At 35.7% G+C, this 16865-nt stretch overlaps 1 protein-coding gene across 2 annotated transcripts in view; it reads left to right on the forward strand.

Moving 5' to 3' along the window:
• The window catches only part of ADAMTS20 (ADAM metallopeptidase with thrombospondin type 1 motif 20), a gene marked incomplete at both ends in the record, with an annotated part of 191686 nt that overhangs the window by 22600 nt on the left and 152221 nt on the right, over positions 1-16865 (forward strand). For both annotated transcript variants that reach the window (XM_080705454.1, XM_080705455.1), the window contains one exon: positions 8885-9047. In XM_080705454.1, the coding sequence (XP_080561580.1) occupies positions 8885-9047 (163 nt within the window). The remainder of the gene's footprint in view (positions 1-8884; positions 9048-16865) is intronic.

Genomic DNA, 16865 nt, shown 5'->3' on the forward strand with positions numbered 1-16865 from the left:
CTCCCAAGGGACGGGCACAGCACACCTGGCAGGGACTCAGCGGAGCTCAAAACCAGAGAAGAAATAGGCCACATCACGGTCGAGGGGGTGGCAGTGGTGCCATATTGCCAGTGGCGGCAGCAGCGAACCCACCGAGTTCACTACAGCTCCATCAGCGCACTCAACAAACGTGAGTCAAATTGCAGCCCCAAGGGGAGAAATCCCAGTACTGCACTCCCAGGGACTTGCGCAGATAGTCTCCCTGGGTCTGAGATTTTAGCAGTGCAGCCCAGTGGGGGAGTGGCAGTGGCAGAGATATCATACCATAGTCACAACTCCCCGTTAGAGAATACCCAACTTGGCACCCCCCACAGTCTAAGCAGCCTCAATTGACTCCCTGGGTCTGAGACTTTGTGATATAACTCAGTAAAGGAGTAGTGGTGACTGAGATACCACAGACTCGAGATCCAGAACATCTTAAGTGAGCTCGTAGTGACTCAGGGAAGAACCCAGAGAAGGCACAAACTTCCAAAATCATGGGAAAGAGAAATAACAATGGAGCAGTGAATGCCCACAACCCCACAACATCAGAATCTGATAACACAGAAATCCAAAGATCTCTAGAAGATCAAATTAGGAAAATAACTCTAGAAATAATAGAGGACTTTCGAAAAGAATTTAGAGAGAGTCAAAAAGAGATAAAGGATGCAATTAATGAAGTGAAGGCTTCAATTCAAAGTATAAACAACAGATTAGACCACATGGAGAATAGAATCTCGCTTCTTGAAGATGACCATTCCAAAAATGAACGCATAGTTTCTAATTTAGAAAATAACCCGACAGCAGGAATCTGACATTGAAGAAATATGGGCCCATTTCAAGAGAGCTAACCTAAGAATAATTGGAATAGAGGAGGGAAAAGAAGGTGAAACCAAAGGGATCAACAATCTCTTCAAGGAAGTAATAGCAGAAAATTTTCCAAACATAGAGCAAGAGGTCGATACACAGGTCCAGGAAACTTATAGAACTCCCTTTAGACAGGATCGGAGAAGAGGATCCCCACGCCACATAATTGTCAAAATGACTAATGTGGAAGCCAAGGAGAGAATCTTAAAGGCAACAAAAACAAAAGGCCACGTGACATACAGAGGCAAACCAATTAGAATCACTCCAGACTTCCCAAACCAAGTTATGAAAGACAGAAGGGCATGGAGTAACATATTCCAAACTCTGAAAGAAAACAACTTCCAGCCAAAAATTTCCTACCCAGCAAAACTATCCATCAAATTAGATGGGGAAATAAGAAGCTTCCATGACAAACAGCAACTGAAGGAATTTATGTCTTCAAAACCAGCACTAGAGAAAGTACTCAAGGAGATTAACTGCAAAGAGGAAATGGGTAATACACGCCAGAACCAAAGAAACAAGAATTCCCATCCAGCAGACAACTAAGCAAAGAAGAATAAACAGTATCTCAAACAGAAATAAGATCTTAACATGTTGGGAATTAAAAATTATCTCTCTATAATCACACTGAATGTAAACGGCCTCAACTCCCCAATAAAAAGACATAAAGTGGCAAAATGGATTAAAAGCCAGAATCCATCCATCTGCTGCTTACAAGAAACACACCTTACAAGTAAAGATAGGAACAAACTCAAGGTAAAGGGCTGGAGCAAGGTTATCCATGCTAATGGTACTCGAAGACAAGCAGGAGTAGCAACTATGATATCAGACAAGTTAGACTTCAAACCCAAACTTATTAGAAGAGACAAAGAAGGTCACATTTTACTGGTAAAAGGAATAGTCCAGCAAGAGGAAATAACAATAATCAACATCTATGCCCCAAACATAGGGGCAGCTGCTTTCATAAATCAAACTCTTTGTGACATGAAGTCACACATAAATCCCAACACAATAATACTGGGAGACTTCAACACACCTCTCACAATACTAGACCGATCTTCCAGACAAAGGGTCAGTAAAGATGTCTCAGAACTAAAGAACACCATTAACCAAATGGACCTGTTGGACACATATAGAATATTTCACCCAACTACAGCAGAGTTCACATTTTTCTCAGCTGCTCACGGAACCTTCTCCAAAATAGATCACATCCTGGGACACAAAATGAGCACTAGCAAATTTAAAAAATGTTACATACTTCCCTGTGTCATTTCAGACCATAATGGAATGAAACTAGAAATCAACTCTAAGAAGACCCAAAGAAACAACATAAACATGTGGAGGCTGAACACCACACTTCTGAATGAAGAATGGGTCATAGAAGATGTAAGAGGTGAAATCAAGAAATTTCTAGAAACAAATGAAAATAAAGAAACAACATATCAAAACCTCTGGGACACTTTGAAGGCAGTATTAAGAGGAAAATTTATAGCACTGAGTGCTCACATAAGAAAAACAGAAAATCTTCAAATAAATAGCCTTACGACACACCTCAAAGCCCTTGAAAAGCAGGAACAATTGAACCCCAAAGCCAGCAGAAGACAGGAAATTATTAAAATTAGAGCAGAAATTAATGAAATAGAGAATAAAAAAAACAATACAGAAAATCAACAAAACCCAAAGCTGGTTTCTTGAAAAGATTAACAAGATTGATAAACCACTGGCCAACCTAACTAAAAAAAAGAGAGAATCAACCCAAATTATGAGGATAAGGGATGAAAAAGGAGACATTACTACTGACAGTGTAGAAATCCAGAGGATTATCAGAAACTACTTTGAAAATCTATACTCCAACAAAATGGAAAATCTGGAGGAAATCGACAACTTCCTAGATAAATACAACCCTCCTAAACTGAGTCAAGAAGATATAGAACACTTAAACCAACCAATAACAATCAAAGAGATTGAAACAGCAATAAAGAGCTTACCATCAAAGAAAAGCCCAGGACCAGATGGTTTTTCAAGTGAATTCTATAAAACCTTTACAGAAGAGCTAATCCCAATACTACTCAAACTATTTCGGGAAATAGAAAAAACCGGGACTCTCCCAAATACATTCTATGAAGCCAACATCACACTAATATCCAAAGTGAATAAAGACAGTTCAAGGAAGGAAAACTACAGGCCTATATCTCTGATGAACTTGGATGCAAAACTATTAAACAAAATACTAGCAACACGTATTCAAAACCACATCAAGAAAATCATTCATCACGACCAGGTAGGGTTCATCCCAGGGATGCAAGGCTGGTTCAATATACGAAAATCAATCCATGTAATTCATCATATAAACAGAATCAAAGACAAAAACCACATGATCATCTCAATAGATGCTGAAAAAGCATTTGATAAAATTCAACATCCATTTATGCTAAAAACACTGCAGAGAATTGAAGGAACATATCTCAACATTATTAAGGCAATCTACAACAAGCCCACTGCCAGCATCATATTAAATGGGGAAAAACTTCAAGAATTCCCCCTAAAAACTGGAACGAGACAAGGATGTCCACTATCACCACTTCTCTTCAATATAGTACTAGAGACTCTAGCCAGAGCAATAAGGCAAGAAAAGGAAATCAAAGGAGTACAAATAGGAAAAGAAGAACTTAAGCTTTCACTATTTGCTGATGACATGATACTATACTTAGAAAACCCAACAAACTCAACCAAAAGGCTTATAGAACTGATCAACAATTCAGCAAAGTATCTGGATACAAAATCAATCTTAAAAAATCAGAAGCTTTCCTGTACACCAACCATAAATCCACTGAAAAAGAAATTCAGAAAACACTTCCACTCAGGATCTCCCACAAAAAAATAAAATACCTAGGAATAAATTTGACCAAGGAGGTAAAATATCTCTACAAAGAAAATTATAAAACACTGAAAAAAGAAATCGAAGAAGATCTTAGAAGATGGAAAGATCTTCCATGTTCATGGATTGGCAGAATAAATATCATTAAAATGGCCATCCTCCCAAAAGTGATCTACAGATTTAATGCAATGCCCATTAAACTACCAAGATCATTCCTCACAGACATAGAAAAATCAGTCCTTAAATTTATCTGGAATAACAAAAAGCCCAGAATAGCCAAGGTAGTTCTCAGTAACAAAAACCACGCAGGAGGAATCACAATACCTGACTTTAAACTATACTACAAAGCCATTGTAATAAAAACAGCATGGTACTGGCAAAAGAACAGATATATAGACCAGTGGAGCAGAATAGAAGACCCAGAAACAAGCCCACACACTTTCAGCCAATTGATTTTTGACAAAGGGGCCAAAAATGTACACTGGAAAAAAGATAGCCTCTTCAACAAATGGTGTTGGCAAAACTGGTTAACCATATGCAGAAAATTGGATGTTAATCCCACTTTTTCACCCTGTACAAAAGTCAACTCACGATGGATCAAAGACTTGGAAATTAAACCAGAGACTTTGAAGCTCCTTGAAGAGGGCATAGGTCCAACACTACAACACATAGGCACAGACAAACATTTCCTCAATAAGACCCCAAAGGCACAACAAATTAAAAGGAGAATCAATACATGGGATTGCATGAAACTGAAGAGCTTCTGTTCAGCAAAGGAAACTATCAAGAACCTCAATCGAGAGCCAATAGAATGGGAGAAGATTTTTGCCACCTACCCCTCCGATAGAGGACTAATATCTAGAATATACAGAGAACTCAAGAAACTCAACACTAAGAAAACAAAGCATCCAATAACAAAATGGGCAAATGAACTAAATAGACACTTCACAAAAGAAGAAATTCAAATGGCCAATAAATGCATGAAAAAATGCTCAACATCAATGGCAATCAGAGAGATGCAAATCAAAACTACCCTGAGATTTCACCTAACTTCAGCTAGAATGGCAATCATTCAAAACACAAACAACAACAGATGCTGGCGAGGATGTGGAGAAGTGGGAACTCTAAGACATTGTTGGTGGGATTGCAAATTAGTGCAACCACTTTGGAAAACAGTATGGAGAATCCTCAGAAGGATGGGAACACACCTACCATTTGATCCAGCAATACCACTGTTGGGTATCTACCCAAAAGAAAAGAAACCAAACTACCAAACTAATGCATGTGTATCTATGTTCATAGCTGCACAATTCACCATAGCCAAACTATGGAACCAGCCAAGATGTCCATCAACAGATGAATGGATTACAAAACTGTGGGATATGTACACAATGGAATTTTACTCAGCCATCAAAAAAAACCTCAATTACGTCATTTCCAGGGAAATGGATGGAACTGGAGGACATAATGCTAAGTGAGATTAGTCAGGCACAAAAAATAAGAAATCAGATGCTTTCCCTAATATGTGAGAGTTAGGGAGAAAGGAGGAGCAAACAAGATAACCTAAAGGAAGAGAAAGGAGGGGGAAGAGAAAAATCTCTAAAGCACACAATGTACTTAAACATATCGAAGTCAATCACTAAGCCAAGCAAGGAAGGGAGGGACGGGGAGGGAATGGGGTGGTATTTGGGTAGGGGTTAAATCAGCGATGAGTACATGTTTGTACACACAAGTTTTTTACCCCAATAAGTTGTATGAATATAATGCACCAATAAAAAAATAAAAAATTTAAAAAAACAAACAAAAAAAACAAATTTTGTTATTTGTTTTATTCCTGTGTATTTAATCTTTTTTGTTGTGTTAATGGGATTTTTTCTTTCGTATTATCTCCTTATTGTTGTTGTTTTTTTGTATTTGAAAACTACTTGTGCATATATATTTGTCTCATTGACTTTACTTAGTGTTTGTAGTAGTTTTTCTAGGAAGATGACAGTTTTACTTCTAACTTTCTAATTTTTTATATTTCTATTATCCTTCTATCTAATTTTAATGTATAGTTCAGGGAATCTTTGTGTCCTGACCTAAGTGGGAATGTCTTTCTTTGCATAAGGAAGCATCCATCTATTTTTATCTTTTAAATAAAAATAGAGAATATTTATTGGATTTTATCAAAAGGATGTAATTTTCTTATTGGTATACATGCTTGTCATGAATTATATTAATAGATTCAATACTGAGCCTTACTTGCAGTCCTGTGGCAAACTCCATCTAGTCATGTTTTATTCTTTGAATGTAATTCTAGGTTTTATTGCAATTTTAGACTTCACCTTGATCTTTGCAGATGAGCTTGCCTTGTATTTTGTTTTAGTGGTGGTGTTATCAGATTTTTCTATAAGTTCACACTAGTTTTATAAAAATAATTGGGATTTCTTTCTTTTTTATATTTTGGAACTGATTAATGATGATAGAATTAGCTGCTCTTTCAAGGTTGATGGGATTCCTTTGTGAAATTGTAAAAGTCACGGTTTTTCTTTCATGCAATTTGGACATCGTTTTCTATTGTTAGAAAGGGATCTATTTGGATTTCTAACCTTTCTTGATTTCTTTTGATAGATTATATCTTTTCCATAAATCATCTCTATCGTAAGTTCTTCTTTTCAGCTGAATATAAAGGCACATGACTATAATCCCAGTACTCAGGAGGCTGATAGAAGAGAATTGCAGGCTCAAGACCAGCCTCAGCAACTTAGCAAAACGCTCAGGTACCTAGTGAGAACTTGTTCAAAAAAAAAAAAAAAACATACTAAAGAAAAAAAAGGAAAGAAAAAAAAAAACTGGAATCTTAGAAGTAGAATGCCTCTGGGTTCAATTCCCAGTACCACCAGCAAAAACAAAACAAAACAAAACAAAACACAAAAAGTCTTCTCATTGTCTGTTTCTGCATTCTGTTTCAATTGCCAAACCATTGCCGTCACCATGTCACCATCACCATAATTCAGGTTTTGTTCCCTCTCTTTTGGGTTATAGCTTCCATCTTGTAGTAGATAGTGTTTTTGATATTATCCTTAACCTAGAGTGTTACAAGTTTAAGTGTCACACCTTAAAGTCTTCATTATTCATTCAACACATATTTATTCAGTATCTGTTATGTAGCAAACATGTTGAACTCTATAGGCCAAGACATACTCTTGTGGAGCTTATATTTTAGTGGATAGTACCAGACAAGTAACAAATAAGCATAAACAAAAATATATCAGGTAGTGATAAATTCTATGAAGATGGGTGAAACAGGATATAGCAACTAGAGATAGGCGGTAAGGTACTGTTTAATGGAAAGTGATGAGAGTGGAGATCTGAAAGAAGTGGTTAAGTGGGAGCTATCAGGAAGAAGTGCTTGGTGCAGGTTCAGTATGTGCAGAAGTCCTAAGGGGAGACTGTTTATCTTTTTTTGAGGAACAGCAAAGATACCAGGAGTGAAGATCTCAGGTGAGCTTAGGCAGAAGTAGGAGAAAATGGAGTCAGAATTATTGGAAGTGTGTCTGTGTGTGTGTGGTGTGTGTGTGTGTGTGTGTGTGTGTGTGTGTGTGTATGTGTGTGTGTGTGTGTTTGTACGCGTGCACGCATGCACACTTAGAGGAATGGGGTAGTGCAGAGGGGTGGTAGATCTCTGAAAACAATTGTAGAACTTTTGATTTTGTTAAGTGACATGGAAGTTGTTAGTTGTTTTTTTCTCCTTTTTCTTTCTTTCTAGGAGTGAGACTCGATTCAAACTTCTCCTGAAAAGAATTACTGTGATTACTCTATGGATATTAGATTATAAAAGGGTATTGAGTTAGTTCAGGAAAGCAAACATTTTAGATGTAGTCATGACTAGAATGGAAAATTATGAAAGAAATCATTCAATTTTGGTTATGCTCTGAAGGTTGGGCCATCGGGATTGCAGGTGGATTGAAAGTGGGATATGAAAGAAAGAGCCATCCTTGATTGCTTGCAAAGGTCTTTTGGTCTCAGCAATCTGAAAATCCTATGGCTATTTACTCAAGGAAGGAGCATCTCAGAAATAGTAGGTTCAGACTAGAGTCAGAAATAGTTTCAGACCAAGTCAACAGTACGGCTTTGGGCATGTTGTTTAGGAATGTTGTTTAAATGGAGATACCAAATAACAGGTTTGATGTTGAATTCTGGAATTTAGAAGACAAATCTTTTTTTGTGTGTAAGAGAACTCTCTATGGCACCTCATAAACTGACAAATTCTAACATCTTTAATCAGAACCCAGACTTTTTTTGTGGTGGTCCTAGCAATTGGACCCAGGGATGTTCTACTTTTGAACTATACCCCCACTCCTATTTTAATTTTTTACTTTGAAACAAGATTTCCTAAGTTGCTGAGGCTGGCCTCAAATCTGAGATCCTACTGTCTCAGCTTCCCAAGTGCTGGGATTACAGGAGTATACCGCTGTGCCTACCTCTCAGTCTACTTTTTAAAGTCTTGTCTTACACTATTATCTTCCATAGACCAAATCAAATATACTCTCTTATTAGACTGTGCTCAATCATTTCCATTCTGAGGTCTTTGCCTGTGCCATTCTCTATGCCTGGAAACAGCATCTCAACTCTGCCTTTGGGCATATTTAGTTTTTATGACTTTATTATAGGTAAAAATGGAGAAGAGTGGGCCATGGGCAGGAAACTTCTTATGTCGAGTTGATAACATTTAGTAAACCAACTCTGCTGTTTCATTCCGACGCATTTATTTTTTTTCATTTTCTGCCATGCTGAGTTTTTTGTTGTTGTTTTGTGGTACTGGGGGTGGAACCCAGGCACATTCTACCTTCAAGCGACACCCCCAGCCCTATTTTTTATTCTTTATTTTGAAACAGGGTCTCACTGAGTTGCAAAGGGCTTCACTAAGCAGGCTGAGGCTGGCTGTCAACTGCAATCCTCCGGTATCAGCCTCCCAACCATGCTCAATTTTGAACCTCAGGCCTTGCTCATCCTAGGCAAGTGCTCCAGTCACTGAGCTGCACCCCAGTACTGTGCTCATCTTAAGCTGTGGTAAGTGTGCCTTGTATTCTTAGTGATTTTTGGACAAAATTTAGTTTCTGTTTTCTTTATTTTCAGATGGGAACATTTAAAGCACATGATGGTGAATATTTCTTAGAACCTATCATGAAGGCAGATGGGACTGAACATGAAGATGACCACAACAAGCCACATCTTATATACAGACAGGAATTAAAGGGGAACTCTCTTCTGCAATCTCATAGGCTTTGTGAAGTTTCAGGTAAACTATAGAGTTCTTTAGTTAAGTTGTGATACCATTAACATTTTCTTATAGGTTAGCATTTATGTATTTTAGTTTTGATTGACAGAATTGTACATTGCCACATACAACATATAGTTCTAGAATAGGTATACATTCTAGAATAGCTAACTCAAGCTAATTAACACACAGTACCTCACATATCTTTTTTGTGGTGAAAACACATAAAATCAGCAATTTTCAAAAATAGAATATATAGCTATTAATAACTATAGTTGTTGTGTTGTACAATAGATATCTTGTACTTATTTCTTTTATCTTACTGAAAGTTTTTATCTTTTAACTACATCTCCATAGTTCTCCTGGCTCCTGGTAACCACAATTTCACTTTACTTTAAAAATTTCAACTGTTTTAGATTCTCTGTACATGATATATCTTAAAAATTGAGGTATATGATGTTATAAATAATTTTTGACCTGAAAGTATCCACTAGAAATTACCTATAGGTAATTTTTTGTAATAAATTAAATTTAAATCCAAAAAAGTATTCATGAATGTGTGTATAATTTATAACAAATAATCATATAATAGTTTTTTTCAATCTGTTAGCTACACAAGTATGATTTAGTTTTTCTCAGCAGAATTTTAGGTTATAAAGAAGCAAAAACATAACTAACAATATCACATTGCTCAATTTTGCATGGTTTTTAACTTTATATAGGTAGAAATAAGTTGTACATAGCTGTGACTTACCTCTTTTGCCCGGCATTTTTTCTGAGATTCCTTTATTTAGCTTATGTAGATCATTCTTTCTCATTACTACAGTATTCATTCTTGAGTATATCATCATCCCTATATTCATTTCCTGTTGAACTCATATATTGCTTGCAGATTCTGTGATTCTTCTTGTTTTCATCAGCTGTTTTGAAGAATTCATCCATGCTATAAACATAGATATATAGTAATTCCATATTGTTTCACAAAGCCTTTGTGTGTGTGTGTGTGTGTGTGTGTGTGTGTGTGTGTGTGTGTGTTTGTTACTGGGGATTTAACCTAGGGGCATTCTACCTCTTAGCTATACTCCCAGCCCTATTTTTAATTTTCGTTTTGAAACACAGTCTTACTCGATTGAGACACTATTTGCTGAGGCTGTCCTTAAACCTGCAATCAGGAGATCTCAGCCTCCCAAATACTAGGATTAGATGCATGTGCCACCATGCCTGACTTCATAAAGTTATTTTTATTGATTTTTATAATTAAAATATAGGAGAGAGGCATATTTTCATTATTCTTCCCTATAAATTTAGACTACTGAGATTTATAATAGACCAGAATCTAGGAATCATAGATGTCTATAAAGGATTATTCTACTGTTGGTAAAATACTTTGCTCCTACATTGTATAATGTTATATTTATTGAGAATTGTGCCCATATGTGCACATGGATCTTAATTATTTATAGAATGGTATACAAACCCCCTATAGTTATCATCTTAGCTCAAAATCTAGACAAAAGAGTGGGATTAGAAAGGATTTCTTTGAGAATGTAGGTGTCCATAAACTATCGTTTCAAACACTGCCATGCCATCTGTTTTGGGATATAAGGATATGTCACCCTTTGAAGGTTTTCCCTGGGAATGCACTTCTTAACCTTTGCTATTACAAGAGTGCCAGTTTGGAGTGGTTCTCACTGTGTCTAAGGCCATGTTTTAAATCTATTGACATAATAGATGCCTTTCTTAAGCTTTTAATATGAGCATAAGGGTTTCATTTTTATAGCTTCAAAGAAAACACAAATGGGCGCAGCTTCACAATAGAACTCTCCAGAAGGCAGCCTCTGCTTGTTCTGATCTTCCATTCAGGAGTAGCTTGTTTAATGAATTGTTTAGCTTCTTGAGAAGAAAACCACCAAGTAGCCGTTCTGAATGCATAAATGTCTCACATAATGATATGCATGGTTTTGCATTCATTATGAGTGTGTTCATTATCAGTAAGAAGAAAAGCTAGGTTCTTTGGTTTAAAAAATAGTCATATTAAATATTTATTACAAAAAATACAAGTAAAAAGCAAATGGGAAAACATGAGATTCAAGTTTTTTAAATCACCATAGTCTTTTTTTCTACACTTACCTGTTAAAATGTAAAAAGTAATATCCATTCTTTTCAGTAATTAAATTCCCATTTTTAGGTATAATTAACATATTATTTTAATCACTAATAAAGGCAATCTATTAATGGTCTACTAAAATTAGCTAGTAATCATCATTTGGTTGGTAAAAGCGAAGACTTATGTATGTAATTAGTGAAATTTTGTCCAAAGTGTTTTTTCCTTCCCAGTTCACACATTGTTTAGAAATTCTTGCAGGATCTTTTGTATTCTAATTCAGGAGAGTCTGTCAGATAGGTGGGCCTATAGATATAGCCATGTGAACTAACATGATTACGTGGAAAAAGAAAAGCAAATTCTTTTTTTCCATATTTCTGTGAATGGTTTTAATTCATTATAACCCTAACATGTTACAATTTTCAGTGGTTCCAGCCTTGATGAATTAGATTAAATTGTTTCCAAGGCCAGAGTTCACTGTGTGCCTCGAGGGAGTACAAATTAAATTTGGTAGCCAAACTTAGTTATTGTGGATGCCAAGTTCTCCAGATATCAGATACATTCCAAGTGAAATCCAGTAAAATGGCAACGCAAGCAAATAAGAAACCCACAGAATGAGCAAACGTCAAACAACCCACAAACACCACCACTAGAGCAAAGCAAAATCAGTAGAACTCCAGGGGAAGGAAACCCTGAAAAGATTGAGAAGAATGAAAAGCGTCTCTGGATTCTGTTAAGCATGGTTCTGTTATTGCTCATCCTTCAAGGGCTGGCCACGAAACCTGGTGAGCCTTACTCCATTTCTTCCTTCCACTCCTCCTGCCTCTCTCTTCTTTGTTTCACAAGGTAGAAACACACAGGCCATTTTAAATCAGTGAGACAGAGGAGTGGATGCTTGTGAAAGTGAAATGTCTTTAAGTGAGTTTTTAAAATGATATTGAACAGCTTTAAATGTCTGTGCTTTCCTTGAGCTTTTCTAAATTTATTTGTAATCGTTTTTGAGTCTCTAATACTATCAAATACATAAAAATTACTGGGGCATGATGGTGCACACCTGTAATCCCAGTGATTGGGAGGCTGAGACAGGAGGATCACAGGTTCGAATACAGCCTCAGCTACTTAGTGAGGCCCTCTACAATTTAATTATACCTTCTTTCATAATAAAGAGTTAAATAGGGCTGGGGGTGTAGCTCGGAGGTAGAATGGCCCTGGGTTCAATTTTCCAGTACAGCAAAACAAAACAAAACAAGAAAGGGTTGGAAGTAGAATGTACCTGGTTTCGATCCCCATACCATAGTATATATACATACATATAATACATATGTAACCTGAGACAAGAGGGAAGGTAGCATTTGCATTTTCAGGATCCTGATGTGTGTGGAGAAGTCACCCTTAACAATTTCAGAAGAACTGGGTGTAGATGTTTGAGAAATCCTGAGCAGCTGACTGGCTGGGCACACGGAGTCAAAGCCATAAAGGACTTTGAAGATTTTTTGGGATATTCTATATGCATTGGGGAAAAAAAGAGATTTTAAAACAGACATCGTATATCATGTGTTCTTCTTTTTAAAAATTTTGTATTACTCAGTTGGCATGGCAGGTTTTTTTTATTTTCAAAAATAATTTTGTATTTGAATGAGAAGAGATAAAGAGACTGAAATTAAAAAGAAACTCTTGTTGAGAAAGGATTTATTTATTTATTTATATTTTTTATTTTTTGGTGGTACTGGGGTTCTTGGAAGCCCTTCTACCTCTGGGCTACACTCCCAGACCTATTTTTATATTTTTATTTGGTCTCTTAAGCCAGTGAGGCTGGCTTCGAACCTGCGTGATCCTCCTGTCTCCGCCTCCCAAGCGCAGGGATTACAAGTGTGCGCCACCACGCCTGGCTGAAAGGATTTAAATATCAAGCAAGTAAAGTACACATTAAGAAGTAAATTGAAGATAATTTTCTTAAGGAATTTTGAAACTGGTGAGATTTAAAGATTTTTTAAAAAAATTATTTGCATAATATTTCTGTGAAGGTTTGAGAACTATTTGAATAAAATTAAATATTTATCTGAAGATTATTTACCTTTTCTTTGAAGATAATAATTTAATCAGCATCTGTCTGTGGAAAACCCAGATGTTTTTCGTGTCAGCGGATGCTACAGTTCACTTAATAAGCTGAGAATCAGGGAACAGAGTTTGAGTTCTGATTTTGAGACCTGAACCTCTATGGTTTGTGGCCAGAGTAGGATAATTAAATAGTGGATGCATTTAAACTATTTTCTTTAAAAATTAAAAAAATACCTTTATTTTTAATTGACATACAGTAATTGTAGACATTTGTGATGTACAGTGCAACATTTCAATAGGGAACAGGCAGGTACCAGAAATGAACCAAGTGAGAAATCAGTAGGACATTGAGATTTCCAAGGGCACTAAATATACATGCTTCTTCCAAAAGGCACTTTGGGAGGGTGGATCCAGTATTGCCAGATCTTTTGAATTTTTTAAAAAAGTTGAAAACTTAGATTTTAAGTGACAGCTGTATGTGGATTGTTAGATACCCATCTATAATCTCTTAATGACTTCTGAAGTCACTACCATTCATAATGTATATATTTATGGGCAAAGAAAGTGCCATTATAGACAGAGGATCATAAACATGGCCATGACCATTGCCAAAATTTTGAACTAAAAACTTGTTAATGGTGTTTTCAAGGGTCAGCTCAAATCTTCTACATAAACAGAGATGACTATAGAGATCTCGTTCTCCTGCCCACCCTTTTCCCTAATTCTACTCTCTCAAAGGTCATTTACAACCTTGATTTTCTACTTGCCAAAAGCAAAAGCAATAATCACTCTTAGTTCTCTTGTTACTATATTTTTTTTGAGAGGGGAAACATTCTATGCTATATTGTTCAACCACTGCTGATTGAATTTTCCTTTTTCTTTGGCTTCTGTGACATATTTGGCTTTCAAGCTTGCATTTTTCTCCTTTCTGATGATTCTATCCACTTTCTTGCTGCATGTTATCATTTTTTCATCTACTAATTAAGTATTTTTAAAGTGCTTTCTTGGTCACCATTTAGGGCCATCTTTTGTATGCCTTACATGATATATTTTTCTACTTTCTTAATTTTAACCAATTTAAATAACAGTTTTGAAAGCTTAACTTCAGCTCGTATTTTAATCTTACTCAATTCTCATGTTGTAATAGTTTATCTATTCCTTATTTGTGATTTTATATAGGACTAAACTATCAGATAGACGCTTTTATTTCTTCTTTTTCAATCTTTCAATTTTTTATTTATTTTTCTTGTTGATTGTACTGGCTAGAATTTATGGAAGTGTCCAAAGATATAGCAATAATTAAAATCTTTGCCTCATTACCAGTTTTAGAAGGAAAGCTTTATACTTTCTCTGATATGCACAATATTTGCTGCAGGTTTTTCTTAGGTATCCTCTGCAAAGGTAGTTACTCTTAAGTTAACTAAGTTTGCTAAAATTTTTTATTATGAATAAACATTGAATTTTATTGAAACTTTTTCCTGTATTTTCCAAGGTGATTATATAATTTTGCCCTATTATTCAGTTAGTGTGGTAAATTAGATTATTGATTTTGAAGTGTCAAGTCCACTTTTGCCATATGGAGTTTGGTAATTTTCCATCTATATTCATGAGTAAATTTGCATTGAGGAGAATTCATTCATTCATTCATGAGTGAATTCATAATTATAGAAAGCAAGAATTTGGTCTCTCATTTTCTCATATTGCATAGGAAAAGAGCAAAGGAAGATGAGGGCCTGTTGAAGGGAATGGAAAAGATGATGGAGCATGGGACCTGAGCCGTGTAAGGGTACCACTTTTGTTTTATATAGTCAATACTCATCTAGATTTACTCATAAGCTGATAGAAATGAAAAGAACTCAATATATTTCTGAAGACCAAGAAACATATTTTTTCTGTTTTAAAATGTTAGCTCACTGATCAGTTATATAGCTTATTTTGTACTTTCTTTGGTTTTCCAAAATACATAACTTAATCACAAATGCTTAATCACAAATGCTTAATTTTGAATCTTTGAATTTCTACTACTTTCCTGTTCCCCAAGAACAGGAAGAAAATATTCTAATTATTTGCAATTAGAATCTGATTCAGATGCCACCCTTAAGGAGCAGCTCTATTTAAAGACATTGAGACACAAGGCTGGGTGGCTGTCAGAGCCCAAATGCAGGGGAAAAACACATGAAGAAGATGATGTATGTTCTTGGCTGGCCCTAGCCTGTGTCCCACACTTCGTGCAGATCATTACTGCTGTAGTGAAAGATGGACCACTGCTAGTCAAGGGGCAGACCTACACTGTTATGTGGAGAGCATCACAAACTGCTGGACCTGCCCTAAGAAAGCTGCTTCCTTGTGTTTTCACTTTTGAAAGATAGCCAGAAAGCTGAAGGGAAAAACAAAACCACCACTACCAACAAATTCCCTCCACACTTGTCAATCTGAAGTCTGCAACTTCTTTTACACATAAGCACTTGTGTGTGTGTGTGTTGTCTAGATTTACTTCCTGGTGTGAAATAAGACTGATAAAAAGTTCACTTACAATATAATTACTTATTAAATTCTGGAATATAGCATATATCAAACAAATACTTGTTGGAAAATGAGTTTTCAATCTACATGTAATTTCAAAGTTTGATTTTTTTTCCACTTTGGCTAAAATATAAAAATAGTTGATTTTACAGCTGACATAAGCAATGTAAGTAAAACAGATTCCATTATAAAGATTAAGTGCTATATATATATGTCCTTTAGAATTTTCACATTTTATGTTTAGTGACTGTCTTTTACTTAGATTTCAAAGTTTTTCAATGTTAAATTTACTTTGGAAAATATCTTCAACAGTTAGATGAACATTTTATTTGAGAATCTTATTGTTTCCAAAGTTGATCTCAGAAATTATAGAGCCTGGAGTGGTAGATGTAGTTTATAATTAGAGTAAAAAATGTGTTAAAATGTGTAATATCATTTTAGAATCCTATTAGTTATGACTTTACTTTTTAGAAAATAATTTAACTCCTTGAAGAAAGCTTTTCCAAAATAAATCTTCAAGAAGTAATAGAGTAGGAGTTTAGAATATCACATTGCTATGCATATTTTATTCATCTAAATTCTGAATTTGGCATCAGTTGGCTTATCTTACTCTAATTTCTTTGCTTGAAATTTCTGATAAGGGATAGGATTAAAATATGAAGGAACACTTTTAAAATACAAGGGCCACACAAATGTTCTTCTCCTATGCCCGTTAAATATAGAGTTTGGGATCCTAGAGCCTGTTAAAAGATAGCACGTGCATGTTTCTTTCCCTTAAAGAACATCAGAAAGGCTTTGAATTTATGCCTGTGTATGTGATCCCATTTTCAACTCTGTGAGAATCCTTGATTCTGTTCATTGGGAAAGTCTGTTTTATATAATCTTCAGGGAAAATCTTAGAGGTTAGCTTCTTGAGAATTTGGAAGAAAAAGGGGCATTTCCTTTGTGACACTTGACCAGTGTGCTCCTTGTCCTTTCAGTACACAGAACAGAATAACTATAGTTACTTCCTGCCTGTATTATTAATGAGAATAATTCAAGGGTGTTCTGTGCCACCATTTTCCTTTCAGAATCACTAGATGAAATGTTATCTAGTGCAAAGAGGACCAAAACCTGTATTTCCATGAAGATGACCAGATAGTTACCTCTTTTAC

The sequence above is a fragment of the Muscardinus avellanarius genome, assembly GCF_963383645.1.
Source record: "Muscardinus avellanarius genome assembly, chromosome: 11".
NCBI classification, from domain to species: Eukaryota; Metazoa; Chordata; class Mammalia; order Rodentia; family Gliridae; genus Muscardinus; species Muscardinus avellanarius.